The 15,561-nt window shown below is 48.3% G+C and overlaps 1 gene segment (V, D, J or C); it reads right to left on the bottom strand.

The window, feature by feature from the left end:
• The window catches only part of LOC102990793 (Ig mu chain C region membrane-bound form-like), a 36,008-nt gene extending 25,966 nt beyond the window's left edge, over positions 1-10,042 (bottom strand). The window contains 1 exon segment of the C gene segment in view: positions 9,950-10,042. Within this exon segment, the coding sequence occupies positions 9,950-10,042 (93 nt within the window).
• Positions 10,043-15,561: the final 5,519 nt, after the last annotated feature.

A 15,561-nucleotide genomic window follows, 5' to 3' on the forward strand; every position in this document is an offset into this window, starting at 1 on the left:
AATAGCTAAAGCAATCTTGAGAAAGAAAAACAGAGCTGGAGGAATCAGGCTCCCTGACCTCAGACTATACTACAAAGCTACAGTAATCAAGACAGGATGGTACTGGCACAAAAACAGAAATATAGATCAATGGAACACGATAGAAAACCCAGAGATAAACCCACACACGTATGGTCACCTTATCTTTGATAAAGGAGACAAGAATATACAATGGAGACAAACAGTCTCTTCAATAAGTGGTGCTGGGAAAACTGGACAGCTACATGTGAGAGAATGAAATTAGAACCCTCCCTAACACCATACTCAAAAATACACTCAAAATGGATTAAAGACCTAAACGTAAGGCCAGACACTATCAAACTCTAAGAGGAAAACATAAGCAGAGCACTCTATGACATAAATCACAGCAAGATCCTTTTGGACCCACCTCCTAGAGAAATGGAAATAAAAACAAAAATAAACAAATGGGACCTAATGAAACTTCAAAGCTTTTGCACAGCAAAGGAAACCATAAACAAGACCAAAAGGCAACCCTCAGAATGGGAGAAAATATTTGCAAACGAAGCAGCTGACACAGGATTAATCTCCAAAATTTACAAGCAGCTCATGAAGCTCAATATCAAAAAAACCCCAACCCATTCCACAAATGAGCAGAAGACCTAAATAGACGTTTCTCCCAAGAAGATATACAGATTGCTGACAAACAGATGAAAGAATGCTGAACATCACTAATTATTAGAGAAATGTAAAGCAAAACTACAGTGAGGTATCACCTCACTCCAGTCAGAATGGCCATCATCAAAAAATCTAGAAACAATAAATGCTGGAGAGGGTGTGGAGAAAAGAGTACCCTCTTGCACTGTTGGTGGGAATATAAATTGATACAGCCACTATGAACAGTTTGGAGGTTCCTTTGAAAACTAAAAAGAGAACTACCATATGACCCAGCAATCCCACTACTGGGCATACCCCAACCCATTCCACAAATGAGCAGAAGACCTAAATAGACGTTTCTCCCAAGAAGATATACAGATTGCTGACAAACAGATGAAAGAATGCTGAACATCACTAATTATTAGAGAAATGTAAAGCAAAACTACAGTGAGGTATCACCTCACTCCAGTCAGAATGGCCATCATCAAAAAATCTAGAAACAATAAATGCTGGAGAGGGTGTGGAGAAAAGAGTACCCTCTTGCACTGTTGGTGGGAATATAAATTGATACAGCCACTATGAACAGTTTGGAGGTTCCTTTGAAAACTAAAAAGAGAACTACCATATGACCCAGCAATCCCACTACTGGGCATATATCCTGAGAAAACCATAATTCAAATAGAGTCACGTACCACAATGTTCATTTCAGCCCTATCTACAATAGCCAGGACATGGAAGCAACCTATGTGTCCATTGACAGATGAATGGATAAAGAAGATGTGGCACATATATACAGTGGAATATTACTCAGCCATAAAAATAAGTGAAATTGAGTTATTTGTAGTGTTGTGGATGGACCTAGAGTCTGTCATACAGAGTGAAGTAAATCAGAAAGAGAAAAACAAATACCATATGCTAACACATATGTATGGAATCTAAAAAAAAAAGTTTCTGAAGAACCTAGGGGAAGGACAGGAATAAAGACGCAGATGTAGAGAATGGACTTGAGGACATGGGTAGTGGGAAGGTTAAGCCGAGGCAAAGTGAGAGAGTGGCAATGACATCCATAGACTACCAAATGTATAATAGATAGCTAGTGGGAAATAGCTACATAGCACAGGGGGATCAGCTCTGTGCTTTGTGACCACCTATAGGGGTGGGATAGGGAGGGTGGGAGGGAGACCCAAGAGGGAGGGGATATGGGGATATATGTGTACATATAGCTGATTCACTTTGTTATACAGCAGAAACTAACATAAAAATGTAAAAAAATTATACTCCAATAAAGATGTTAAAAAAAAAAGGAATGAAAGAGGAGAAATCACAACTGATACTGCAGAAATACAAAAAACCAGAAGAGAATACTATGAAAAATTATATGCCAAGAAATTGGACAACATAGAAAAAATGGACGATTTTTTAGAAACATATGGCCTACCAAAACTGAATCAAGAAGAAATAGATAATTTGAACACACCAATTGCTAGATTTGAAATAGAATTGCTAATTAAAAAAAAAATTCCCTACAAACAAAAGTCCAAGACCAGATGGCTTCACAGGTGAATTCTACCAAACACACAAAGAAGAACTTATACCAATTCTTCTCAATCTCTTCCAAAAGATTGAATAGGAGGGAACATTCCCAAAGTCATTGATACCAAAACCAGATGAAGGCACTACATAAAAAGAAAATTACAGGCCAATATCTCTGACGAATAAGGACGCAAAAATTCTCAACAAAATATTGGCAAACCAAATCCAGCGACACATAAAAAAGATCATACACCACCACCAAGTGGGATTCATCCCAAGTTCACAAGGATGGCTCAACATACACAAATCAATTAACGTAATACACCACATCAACAAAAGAAAACCACATGATCATCTCAATAGATACAGTAAAAGTATTTGATAAAATTCAACATCCATTCATGACAAACAATTTTACAGAAGTGGGTATAGAGGGAACATATCTCAACATAATAAAAGCTATCTATGACAAACCCACAGCCAATATAATACTCAACAGTGAAAAGCTAAAAGCCTTCCCACTAGAATATGGAATGAGACAAGGGTGCCCACTCTCACCACTTCTCTTCAACATAGTGTTGAAAGTCCTAGCCACGGCAGTCAAATAAGAAAAATCAATAAAATGTATCCAAATTTGGAAGGGAAGAGGAAAAATTGTCATTATATGCAAATGACATAATATTATATATAGAAAACCCTAAAGACTCCACACAAAAACTACTAGAATTCATAGCGAAATCAGCAAAGTAGCAGGATATAAGATTAACATATAGAAGTTGCCTGCATTTCTTTATGCTGACAATGAAATATCAGAAAGGGAAAGGAAAAAAAACCAATACTTTAAAAAATCACATCCAAAAAAATAAAATACTTAGGAATAAGCCTGACCAAGGAGGTGAAGGACTTATCTGCTGAGAATTATAAAACATTAATAAAGGAAATTAAGATGAGTCAAAGAAATGGAAAGTTATCGCATGCTCTTGTATTGGAAGAATTAATATTGTTCAAATGGCCATACTAACCAAACCAATCTACAGATTTAATGGGATCCCTATCAAATTACCCATGACATTTTTCACAGAACTAGAACAAATAATCGTAAAATTTATATGGAAGCATAAAACCCAGAATTGCCAAATCAATCCTGAGGAAAAAGAACAAAGCAGGAGGCATAACCCTTCCAGACTTCAGACAATATTACAAAGCTACAGTAATCAAAACAGCATGGTATTGGCACAAAAATAAACATGTGGCTCAAAGGAACAGGATAAAGAGCCCAGAAATAAACTCACACACATATGGTCAATTAGTCTTCGACAAAGGAGGCAAGAATATATAATTGGAAAAAAGACAGTCTCTTCAGAAAGTGGTGCTGTGAAAGCTGGACAGCTGCATGTAAATCAATGAAGTTAGACTACACCCTTACACCATACACAAAGATAAACTTAAAGTGATTTAAAGACTTAAACATAAGACACGATACCGTAAAACTCCTAGAAGAGAACACAGGCAAAACATTCTCTGCCATAAATTGTACAAATGTTTTCTTAGGTCAGTCTCCCAAGATAAGAGAAATAAAAGCAAAAATAAACAAATGGGACCTAATCAAACTTACAAGCTTTTGCACAGCAAAGGAAACCATAAACGAAACGAAAAGACAACATACAGACTGGGAGAAAATATTTGCAAATGATATGATTGACAAGGGCTTAATTTGCAAAATATAGAAACAGCCTAAACAATTCAACAACCAAAAAAACAAAGAACAGAATCAAAAAATGGGCAGAAGGCCTAAACAGGCATTTCTCCAAAGAAGATATACAGATGGCCAGCAGGCGCATGAAAAGATGCTCAACATCGGTAATTATTAGGGAAATGCAAGTCAAAACTACAATGAGGTCCTACCTCACACCAGTCTGAATGGCCATCATTAAAAAGTCTACAAATAGCAAATTCTGGAGAGGGTGTGGATAAAAGGGAACCCTCCTACACTGTTGGTGGGAATGTAAGTTGGTGCAGCAACTATGGAAAACAGTATAGATGTTCCTCAAAAAACCTAAAATAGAGTTACCATATTATCCAGCAATCCCACTCCTGGGAATATATCCAGACAAAGCTATAGTCCAAAAGGTACATGCACCCCTATGTTCATAGCAGCACTATTCACAATAGCCAAGACATGGAAGCAACCTAAATGTCCATTGACAGATGAATGGATAAAGAAGATGTAGTACACATATACTCTGGAATATTACTCAGCCATCAAAAAGAATGAAATAATGCCTTTTGCAGCTACATGGATGGACTAAGAGATTATCATACTAAGTGAAATAAGTCAGAAAGAGAAAGACAAATACCATACAATATTACTTATATGTGGAATCTAAAATATGACACAAATGAACTTATCTACAAAACAGAAACAGACTCACAGACATAGAGAAGGACTTGTGGTTGCCAAGGGGGAGGGCAGGTGGGGGAGGGATGGAGTGGGAGTTTGGGATTTGCAGATGCAAACCAGTATAAATAGAATGGATAAACAACAAGGTCCTACTGTAGAGCATAGGGAACTATATTCAGTATCCTGTGATAAACCATACTGGAAAAGAATGTGAAAAAGAATGTATATCTATGTGTAACTGAATCACTTTGCTGTTCAGCAGAAATGAACACAACGTTGTAAATCAACTATATTTTTTAAAAAAAGACAGATAACAGTGTCCTGCTTTCTAGAATCTTGTGGAATTAAAAGCGGAAGTGAAAGACCTGGTACAAAAGCGGGGGTGCTGCTGACAGACTTCCTCTCCTGACGGGCAGGAGGTGATCCAAGGAGCGTCACCTGCCCAGGACATGGAGCTTCCCATTTTATCACAGAGAAAACAGCCGAAGTTTCCTGGTATTCATTTACTCAAGTCTTCCAACTTTTCTCATTTTTTGTGGCATGCTCATGTGCTATCAGAGTTGGGTTTTGTTTGATGGTCCAGTTTGAAAGTCTCTTCCTTTTCATAGGCGTGTGAGGACCACTCACATGTACTGATAAGACAGAAGGATGTGTTTGGTGTCAATCCTGTTTTACCATTTTATGCCATGCTTTCTATCTGTATTTTTTTAAGATTTATTTATTATTTATTTATTTTATGTATTTCTGTCTGCATTGGGTCTTAGTTGCGGCACCCAGGATCTTTGTTGAGGCATGTGGGATCTTTCGTTGTGGTGTGTGGGCTTCTCTCTAGTTGTGGCTTGCGGGTTTTCTCTTCTCTAGTTGTGGCGCACGGGCTCTGTAGTTGTGGCACGTGGGCTCTAGTTGAGGTGCACGAGCTCAGTAGTTGTGGCACATGGGCCTCGTTGCCCCATGGCTTGTGGGATCTTAGTTCCCTGACCAGGGATTGAACCCTCATCCCCTGCACTGTAAGGTGGCTTCTCTACCACTGGACCGCCAGGGAAGTCCCCATGCTTTCTCTTTGTAAATTTCCCAGAGCAGCTGTGCGCTTCAGGTTGTCTTTCTTTGCTGCTTTGTGTGTGCGGTGGTCGCCTTCCCCAGTGTTCTCTGTGCTGCTTCCTCAGATGGCACGCGTGGCTCAGTGCCCAACACGTGTGAAAGGTGAGTGGGCGGGCTCCTCTTCTTCCCTTTCCCCCATCCCTCCCACCATGTGGGTCCTGTCCGCGAGGCCATGTTCTCAGTACGTGTTTACACTGCCTCACACGCTTGGCTGCTAGCCCCTGGTTTGGCTTTACTGATGTTTGATGCCCAGCTCTTAGCAGTGAGGCAACAATTCACAAGACCTCTAACGCCCAAGTTCCTTTCCCTTCTCCCAGTTCTCGACGGTTGTGAACCTTCTGCCTTGTCAGGGCGTTGTACCGTTTCCTTCTTGCTCTACTTCAGAGTTAAACTGCACAGGGTACCCACTGCAGGTTATTTGGCCCCAGCTTCTCTGGGCTTCTTTGGTGGCTGAAGTTTTTCCACTGGTGGCTGCACCATGCAGGGGTCATGGAAACCTACTGAGATGTAACTGACTTACAACACTGTGGAAAGTTTAAGGAGCACACGTGTGGATTCGAGACATTTACATATTTGCAAAATGAGGCCCACCATAGTCTTAGCTAACACCTCTATCACCTCACATAATTATGTGAAATAAAATTCATATTTTACGGCAAGACAAGACAAATTTGAACATAAAAACTCTACTCTGCCCTTTGGCCCCCTCACTTCCCGCACCGTGCATTGTGTGTCTGCATTAGGCATCGACCAGACCTCCCCCTCCCCCATCAGCAGGAATACCTGCTCAACCATAAAGAGGAACTTTCTCCTAGCATCAACAAGCCAACTCCTCAAATGGTAACATTCCTTCTTGATCTTGTAAGGGGTCACATGACTCGCCAGGATGACGCTTAGATCTGGTTTATGTAAACTGTCAATAATACGTCATTTGACGTACAGCCTTCTGTCTCAAAAAATTTATAGAACTGTGCCTTGACTTCTAATGGGCAGAACAGTTCTCAGAGATTTCTGAGTTGCTCTTCCTGGGTTATAATCCTTGAATTTGGCTCGAATAAAAATTTCCACTTCTTTCTTAGATTGACTAATTAATTTTGCCTCGACAATTTTCATTGCTATTTTTTGTGGTGGGAACAATTAAGATCCAGTCTCTTAGCAACTCTCAAAACTATAACACATCATTATTGCCTATAATCTCTATGCTGGGTATTAGATCTCCTGGATTTATTCACCTACTGGTTGCAGGTTTGTACCTTAAATAACATCTCCCCATTTCCCCCACCCCCAGTCCCTGGCAACCACCTTTCTACTCTGTTTTTACAAATTTGGTTTTTTAAGATTCCACGTATTGGTGAGATCATACAGTATTTGTCTTTCTCTGTCTGACTTGTCTCACTCAGCATAATGCCTGCAAGGTCCATCCATGTTGTCACAAATGGCAGGTTTCCTTCTTTCTTGCAGCTGAATAGTATTCCATTGCACACACGTGCCACTGCTTCTGTATCATTCATCTGCTGATGGATGTGTTGTGTCCACATCTTCAGGGGTCTTTATGCTTGGAGGACAGACCGGCATATATAAACTCCTAGACGCCCATTCCCCTGAGTATCCTTCAGGTGCTGTTCATGGCTCAGTGGTGCTGAATGCGGCTGCTGAGAAATCCAGGACCAGCCAGTCTTCTCTCTCATGGATGATTTGGTCATTTTGAATGCTGCCTCAATTAATTCTTTCCAATCCTCTCCATCCTGAAGTAAGGTAATACTAGCTCTGAAACTGTCGTCGAACCCAAGTTCGTGTGCCCAACGCACAGCGAGACCGAGCAAACTGAAACACTGGAGTTTGGAGCAGAGAAAGGTTTATTGCAGGGCCATGCACGGAGATGAGGTGGCTCGTGCCCAGAAAGCCCGAATTCCCCGGTGGTTCTTGGGGAAGCATTTTTATAGGGAAAATTTAGGGGAGGGCTGCAGGGTGTGTGGCTTTCTTCTGGTTGGTTGGTGGTGAGGGAACAGCCTGGTGTTCCAGAGTCTGTGCTCAGCGTGGAGTTACCATCCTCCACCTGGGTGGGGGCCTTAGTTCCTGCAGAAGAGCTCAAGGGTTTATTGTTCTGTGTGTCCCTGGAGGAGGAGCCAGGACCCTGTCGTTTCCTGACTGCTCCTCCTTTGTTCCTGCATTCTCTTACTTCCCTGGTTAGTAACTGAATCTGCCTTTTGGAGCTCAGGGAAGGCGTAGGAGTCTGAAGCCTTTTCCCTACAAACCAGAAATGGCGGCACAGAAAAGGCTTTTGTACCTGGGACAGCCCCACAGGGTCCTGCTTGGTTTTAATCCCGCTTTTTCTGGTTACTCATCAATTTTGAGGGGAGCAGGTGTTGGACAAGAAAGGGAATGATATTTTGGATAGAGAGGTTAATCGGTTTTAGGGGGACTCGGTTTCAAAACCACACCCCGTGCCTTAAACACTCAAGGCCCTTAGGTAGAAACAAAGTGATTCAGGGAGACCTCCAAGCTTGGTTTGCAGAACACGGGGGAAAGCAAACCGCAGATCTGGAAATCTGCTGACAGCCCCTCGGACGGAGCATCCCGAGGGGCTAGGATGACCGATGGTGAACCTTGGACACCGCAGGCCGAAAACCCACCGCGCGTGACACATGGTTGCACACGCAACCCCCAGATTGCACCTGCGACCCACAGAGAGCGTGAAGTGCGGCCACACCTGTGCAGAGAACCCCGTGAAACTGACCTTTACTTTCCACCGGTTGTTTCGAGGGCCTTCCCTCCCCCTCCCCACTTCTCACAAGCCATCGGAGACAAAGCTGAATGCATTGCCTCCTGTCTCCTTGCCTGGCTGCCAGCTATAAAGCCTCTCTCTGCTTGGTCCTCCAAGGAACCCGCTCGCTTGGTTCCATCCACATACTGGGTGGGACACGGGAGCTGGAGAAGATCCACCCGGAACAGCGACTTCTGGGAAGCACTGTGCTTCCTCCTATGTGGCCTCTGCCCGATGTCAGCTGCTTTTGGCCCATTTATTTATTTATTGAAATGTAGTTGATGTGCAGCATTGTGTCAGCTCCAGGTGCACCACAGAGCGACTCGACGTTCGTGTCCATTAAGGATGGCCGTGACCCCACGGTCAGACTACTAACCACATGCCCCGCACAAAGTTATTACGATACCACCGCCCATATTCCTCGTGTTGACTTAGTTATTGTGTAACTGGAGGTCTGCACCTCTAACTCCCCTTCACCTGTTTGGCCCCCTCCCCTCTCCCTTTCCCTCTGGCAACCACCTTTTGGTTCTCTGTATCTGAGTCTCTTTCATTTTATTATGTTTGTTCATTTGTTCTGTGTGTTTCGATTCCACACATAAGTGAGATCACATGGTATTTGTCTTTCTCTCTCTGACTTATTTCACTTCACATAAAACCCTCTAGGTCCATCCATGTTGTCACAAAAGATAAGGGGTTTTTTTAATGGCTGAGTAATATTTCACTGTATATATATGTACCACATCTTCTTTATCCATTCATCTGTTGAAGGACATTTAGGTTGTTTCCACGTCTTGGCTGTTGTGAATAGTGCTGCTGTGAACACTGGGGTGCAGATCTCTTTTCAAGTTAGTTTTGTTTTCTTTGTGTGAATACCCAGAAATGGGGTTGCTGGGTCATTTGGTAGTTCTATTTTTAGTTTTTCAAGGAACGTCCATACTGTTTTTTTCTACAGCGGCTGCACCAGTTTACATTCCCACCGACAGTGCGCGAGGGCTCCCTTTTCTCCCCACCCTCGCCAACACTTGTTATTTGTGGTCTTTTTTTTTTTTTGCGGTACGCGGGCCTCTCACCGTTGTGGCCTCTCCCGTTGCGGAGCACAGGCTCCGGACGCGCAGGCTCAGCGGCCATGGCTCACGGGCCCAGCCACTCGGCGGCACGTGGGATCTGCCCGGACCGGGGCACGAACCCGCGTCCCCTGCATCGGCAGGCGGACTCTCAACCACTGCGCCACCAGGGAAGCCCCTATTTGTGGTCTTTTTTGATGACAGCCATTCTGACAGGTGTCAGGTGATATTTGCTCCTTAATATACATTTTGGATTCTGTGGGTTATATCAGCTTTCCTAATTTCATAAAAAATGCATGTTTCCATTAAAAAATTCTACGCTTTGCTTTTGCACAAATTCTGAGAACAAAAGGGGGAACTGCTGTGTGGGGGAGGAGGGCCTGGAGGAGGTCTCGAACCCCCCAGGGGTTTCTGTGACTCAGCCCATCTCCTCACCTTCTCTGGCCTGGTAGGCAGCTGGAGGTGCCATGCCGAGCACAGGCTGCTCATGGCTGGGGTGTGGACCTCAAGGCCAGGCCGGTCCCACATTCTGGCCTCACTCCCTGGCAAGGAGTGGGGGCCTCTGGGGAGCCCAGCCCAGGACCCCCTGCTGCTCCTTCAGGCTCGGATGCAGTGGTCCTGGGGATGACCGTGGCCCCCGGGCTCTGTCTGCACCCCTGTCGAGAGGCCTTATCAAGCTCTCCCCACGTCCGGGCCTCCCTTCCCCTTTCCCGCTGGCTTTGCTCCTTCTGTGCTGTTGCACTTGCTCTAGACGCTATAAAGCGCCTGGTCACCCAGACCCGGCTGCTGTGCGTGGAGGTGGCAGGTTCGCGTGCCCAGGCCGCGAGCATCCTTCTCTCTTCCTTACGCCACAGTGCCGGCTCTTAAGTTGTACTTGAAATGGTTATTTCTTTTGTGTCAGAGTCTTTCCATTTTTGTCTTGGTTGGATAATGTTTGTCTTTATTCAAATAAATAAGTTTAATTTTCAATAGTCTACATTATACATACTGAATATTGAATGTATGTGTGTATATACACGTATTCATATATATTCGATATGTACAATATAGACTATTGAAGATAAAATTATATTTCATCATAACTAAATATATATATAGTTTATTCAGTTGGGAAGGGGACAGTCCCCCAAGTTCATGCCTGTGGAAAATATATTTGAATGCTAGTTGCTAGTTTTTTGGGCGTAAGGGTCTTGGATTGTATTTTTTCTCCAACAGGGTTTTGTAGGCTTTGATAAACTGTTTTTAAAAGAAGTGGTGCCAGAATGTTCCCCTCTTACGCATGGTCTGATCTGTGTAGGTGCTTGCTTTGCTTATTTTGAAGTCAAGTAACTCCAGGAAAGTCCATTTGTTTAGGATGGCCCTGGTTGTTGTTGTTGTTTTTTTTTTTCTGGGGATTTAAAGCAATTTCTGAAACGTTGTTTTGAGCTGCATCTCAGAATACTGGTTCTGGATTCCTGGCTGCCTCTCCCTGCAACTGGCAGGTGGTGTGCCCAGTGCCCAGTGCCACACCCCCGGGAGGATCTTTTCTGGGAAAGGTGAGAGCCGTGTGGCCAGTGTGGTGGCCTTAGGAGGGTCTGTGGGGTTTTCTCTGAGACAGCAGGGCTGCAGGGCCCCGAGGCTGGGGGCCAGGTGAGTGATTTGGAAGGCCCGTTGCGCTCTCATGAGGAGCTGGGTGCAGGGCAGGCGCTGGGTGGACAGGCAGGCTGTTTGCAGACGGCCGTGTGGGTCCTCAGAAGGCGGCCAGCGGCGGGAGTGGCGAGCTCCGCCCCGGCTGCCCAGGAGCACAGCGGGTAGGTGTGTGGTGTGCAGTCCACCAGGTTCGGGGCTGCAGCTCTCTCTTTGGGACTCTTCAGCCTGTAAATGGCATTAGAGCCAGAGGACCAGGGATGCCTGCAGAGAGGAAAGAGGGCACGTGCTGTCCTAGGCGTGGCCTGGTCAGCATCGGGGACGAGAGAGGGAGTAGAGGGGACAGAGGGCACCTGCCACAGGGGATGGGGTCAGAGAGCAGACGCCATGGAGGCCGGGACCGAGCAGGAAGCAGCTCACGTACTTGAACGTCCCAGAATCTTTTACCGAAACCATGACTTATTTGGGATCCAAGCTGGATTTCAGAGGTTCAAGGGACCTCTGTGCTTTCGACCCATTTGTTCTGAGAAACTCCAGGGGTCCAATTCGGGAAGATGCCCGATGGCCATCCAACGCGAAGCGTTTATAAATGCGAAGGACCTGGCCGATGGACAGTCGGCACCAATGCTGGCCTTGGACACAAAGAGCTGGAAACCATCTCTGCAGCTCCAAGGACCTGCCATGCCACTCAGTCGGGACCTGAGGGCTGTGCACTCAGACGCTTTGGCCAGGAGGCTCGACGTCGTCAGCTCGCTGGATGCCCCGGGCATCGGGGCAACTGAGCTGTGTACCAGAGGAGGGTCAAGTCGTCGTGAGTCTGATGGCTGCCCACCCGAAGTCTTAGTGCTGCAGAGAGAGAAGGGGGTCCCCTGGGGCTGGCAGCACAGAAATGTTGTGGGAAAAGGAAACAGAGAGGGTGAAACTGTCAGCGTGGGACAGAGACGCGTCTTTGTCTTTTTTATTAAATGTACATAATATCCGCCTAATTAACCCTATCGTATTCACTTTCTCCTTTGAAAAAGTCTTGCGTTTAGGTGTCTTAAGGACATACACTAATATAGCCTGCAAAATGTAAATAAAGCTCTAGAGAGTTAAAAAAACCGTTACAATAAACTGGTACATCAGAGGTCGGAAGAGACGTGATAAAAATACTGTTATATTTTTATACATACCATTGGTTTAATTAGTCTTGCTATTACCACTAATTGGCACTAGTCCTAGTGTTTTGATTAAGTAATAACATTCACTTAACAAAAAGGAAACAAATACCACATAATCTATAAGTTCAAATAGATGCCCACCCTTGTTTCTGTGTTACGCTGATAGCAGGCGTGTGCACCCCAAGGACAGTAAGTCCCCTACATATGAACGCGCTTCGTTCTGAGGGCACATTCGTAAGTCCGATTTGTTCGTAAGTCCAACAAAGTTAGCCTAGGTACCCAGCTAACACAATCGGCTATACACTGCTGCCTTTACGCTTACTTCCAGACACCCTGGGCTTGAAATAAAGATCCTGTACTACTGTACTCTGCACAGTGCTGTACAGTAAAGTACACAAAAGCGCAACCACTTCTAGAGGATGCACGCACGTGGCATCGGATGCCAGTCTCGTGAGCTAACTTACGTGATACGGGACGTGGGGACGCACATTCCGGCCTTTGAAAGTTCACAGCTTGAAGGTTCGTATGTAGGGGACTTACTGTACTCTCTCTTACGGAATCACGTTACCTTTCGCCTGGTGTGGCTGTGACCTTGTTGGCTGCCTGCAAGGGCGACCTCCCTGGGGCCCCGCACACGCGCAAGCACGTTGGTGGCTGAGGTGGTGGGGGTGGGGAACGCTCCTCTATTATTCTGGTCAGCTAGAAGAGGGCCTCAGCCGGGCGAACAGGCGCGGCCGCCTGGGACTCGGGAGGGTGGCTGCGGAGCTCTTCAGTGGATTCAGTCGGGTGGGCAAAGCAGGAGCCCCGCTACTCTGGCGGACCCAGATAGAGCTGATTCCTCCCGTGTGACAACAGAGGCGTCTCAAAACACCATCGCGGACCAAGGCTGTGTCTATATTTTAGGTCTGCTGACTTTAGTTGGTGCGCAAAGGGGTTGCTCATCTCCAGACGCTGCATCTGCATCCCAGGACGAGCAGACAGCAAACCGCACTCTGGAAGCCCTACCCCCGGACCCCAGTTGCATCTCACTATCAAGACGAGGGTCATGTGGCTGCCCTTAGCCGCCAAGGAGTCTGGGCTGCGTCGGGAGGGACGAGGGGAGGGTGGGTATCGGGTAGGCACGAGGACAGTCTGCCCCAGAGACAGAGGAAGCAGGAGCTGTAGGCGGAGTGAGGGTCCCTGGTGTGGACCACGCCGAGGCGGGGGGGAGTGGAGAGGGGCGTTGGCCTTGCTGGGCAGGGAGACCCCAGGACCGGTGCAGGGAGGAGAGCTGCAGTGGAGGGGGTTCAGGGAGAGAAAAGTGAGGACGTGAGGGGTGGCGAGGGTAAAGGTGAAGGGCTGCGGGTCACGGGTGCCGTAGGGAAGGAGCTGCAGAGAGGGGAGTGGGCGGGCGAGGGTCGGGTGATGCCAGCAGCGATTCTGGGGACAGAGCGGTGGGTGCCGAGGGGTCCAGAGGTTGGCCTGGGGCAGGCTGGAGGGAGAGGAGGACAGGACTGGTGAGACGGGGCCAGGACCTGAGGGCGTACACGCGGGTGACAGACAGAGAGGAGAGCAGAGCAGCAGCCCTCCAGGGCCCAGGGAGGGGCGGGCGGCTGGCACGTGCGTGTGAGCGTGTGAGCGTGTGTGCGTGTGTGCGTGTGAGCGTGTGTGCGTGCGGGTGCGTGCACACGTGGGGGTGCGTGCACGTGCATGTGAGTGTGAGAGTGACTGTGAGTGTCGCTCTGAGGCCGTGGCTTCCAGGGAGGGTGGGGGTCTTGGACAGGAGGGAAGGGGCAGCCGTGTGCCCTGGCTCCTCCGGGCGGGGGTCACTGCCCGGACTTCTGGGAGGTCGGCGTGCGGTTCCAGGCGAATGGTTGTGCGGCCAGGGAGGGAGCTTTCGGGGCTTTGCCGTGGGGTGTGAAGTCTGGGTGGGGGCCGCGTCTTCTGGGGGCGGCGGGGACCTCCCGGTGGCTGGCTGGGGCAGGTGGGGAATGGCGCCCTCCGCAGCCGCCCTCCTGGCACTCTCGCTGTCCAAGCAGTGTGTCCTCGTCCAGGCGCGTCCAGGGCTCTCTGGAGCCCCCTTCATTGTGGACCAGCGGCTCAGGGTCGCCGGGCTGCCCCCGCCCGAATGCTGCATCTGTTTTTGCATTTCGACGAGATTCTGGGTGATCTGGTGCGTTCAATCTTTCCGGGGCGGATCTTAGGGACCCGGCGCGGGCGTGGGGAAGCTTAGGCGTCCCCACTGTGCTCCCAGCCCTCCCTCGGGCCCTTTCCAGCGCCCAGGGTCAGGAGCGCTGGCTTGGTCGGGTCTGAGGAGCCCCTGCCCTGCTGGGGGCTCTTTCTGGCTGAGCGTAGGGTCTTGGAGCTGTGAACCTCTGGTGCTGCCAGCTGAGTTTCCTCGTCCTCCCCAGGGCCCGTCTGTGCAGGCAGAGCTCTGGCGTGTCCTTGTCCGTATCCCTCTGTCCTGTCACCAAGTCCTAGATACCCCTTCCCTCCAACTGTAGCTAAAAGTGCCGCCTCCCCCAGGAAGTCACCCTGACTGATCCCAGACCAGATCAGGCAGGGAGACCCACGCTCCAAGCCCTGCCCTGCACCTCCGCTCACGGCCTTGTGCCGCACCAGTGCGCAGAGTGCAGCGTGGCCTGTGCCCAGCTGCTGCCACACCCCGGGCCCCGCTCAGGCACCCTGGGATGATGAATAAATGAATGAGTGAAGAATGAAGGAAAACAGGGCAATCTGCGCAGGGCAATCCCAGCCCTCTGTTGAAACTATCTGAGAGCCTCCCAGGTCTGTGTGTATCGCGGGTGGGGCAGGGCAGGAAGCGGCGGGCAGGAAAGGGCTCTGTGGTCAGACACCTGAGCTGGCTTGGAGCTTATCTGCTTCCCGCGTGCCGGGCAGCCGGGTGGGCATGGGCGGCCGCACAGGGAACAGGCTGCCTGGGGCTTGGCTGTCCTCAGGTTGCCTGCCCACCGGGGACCAGCGCTGGCCGTCGGGGCCCGGCTCGTGGCCTTCGCCCAGGAGGGGAGCTCGGTGAGTGCCGCCCTGAGCTCCACCGTGAGGGGGGCTCCAGACCCTCCTGGAGACTGGCTCGGGGGTGATGGGGGGGCGCACGTAGGTGGGCACACCTGTGAACGTAGGGTCCGCCCTGCCCTGACCCACGGTGGGTTCGGGCTTCTGGGGGTCCTGCTGTGGGCTGGGGTACCCCGGCTGCCTGGCATGGCTGAGTCCCCAGAGCTGGGACAGAGGCCCGTGAGTACCTGGGAGGGGCCGTGTCGTGGGGCT

This window comes from Physeter macrocephalus, chromosome 11, assembly GCF_002837175.3.
Source record: "Physeter macrocephalus isolate SW-GA chromosome 11, ASM283717v5, whole genome shotgun sequence".
NCBI classification, from domain to species: Eukaryota; Metazoa; Chordata; class Mammalia; order Artiodactyla; family Physeteridae; genus Physeter; species Physeter macrocephalus.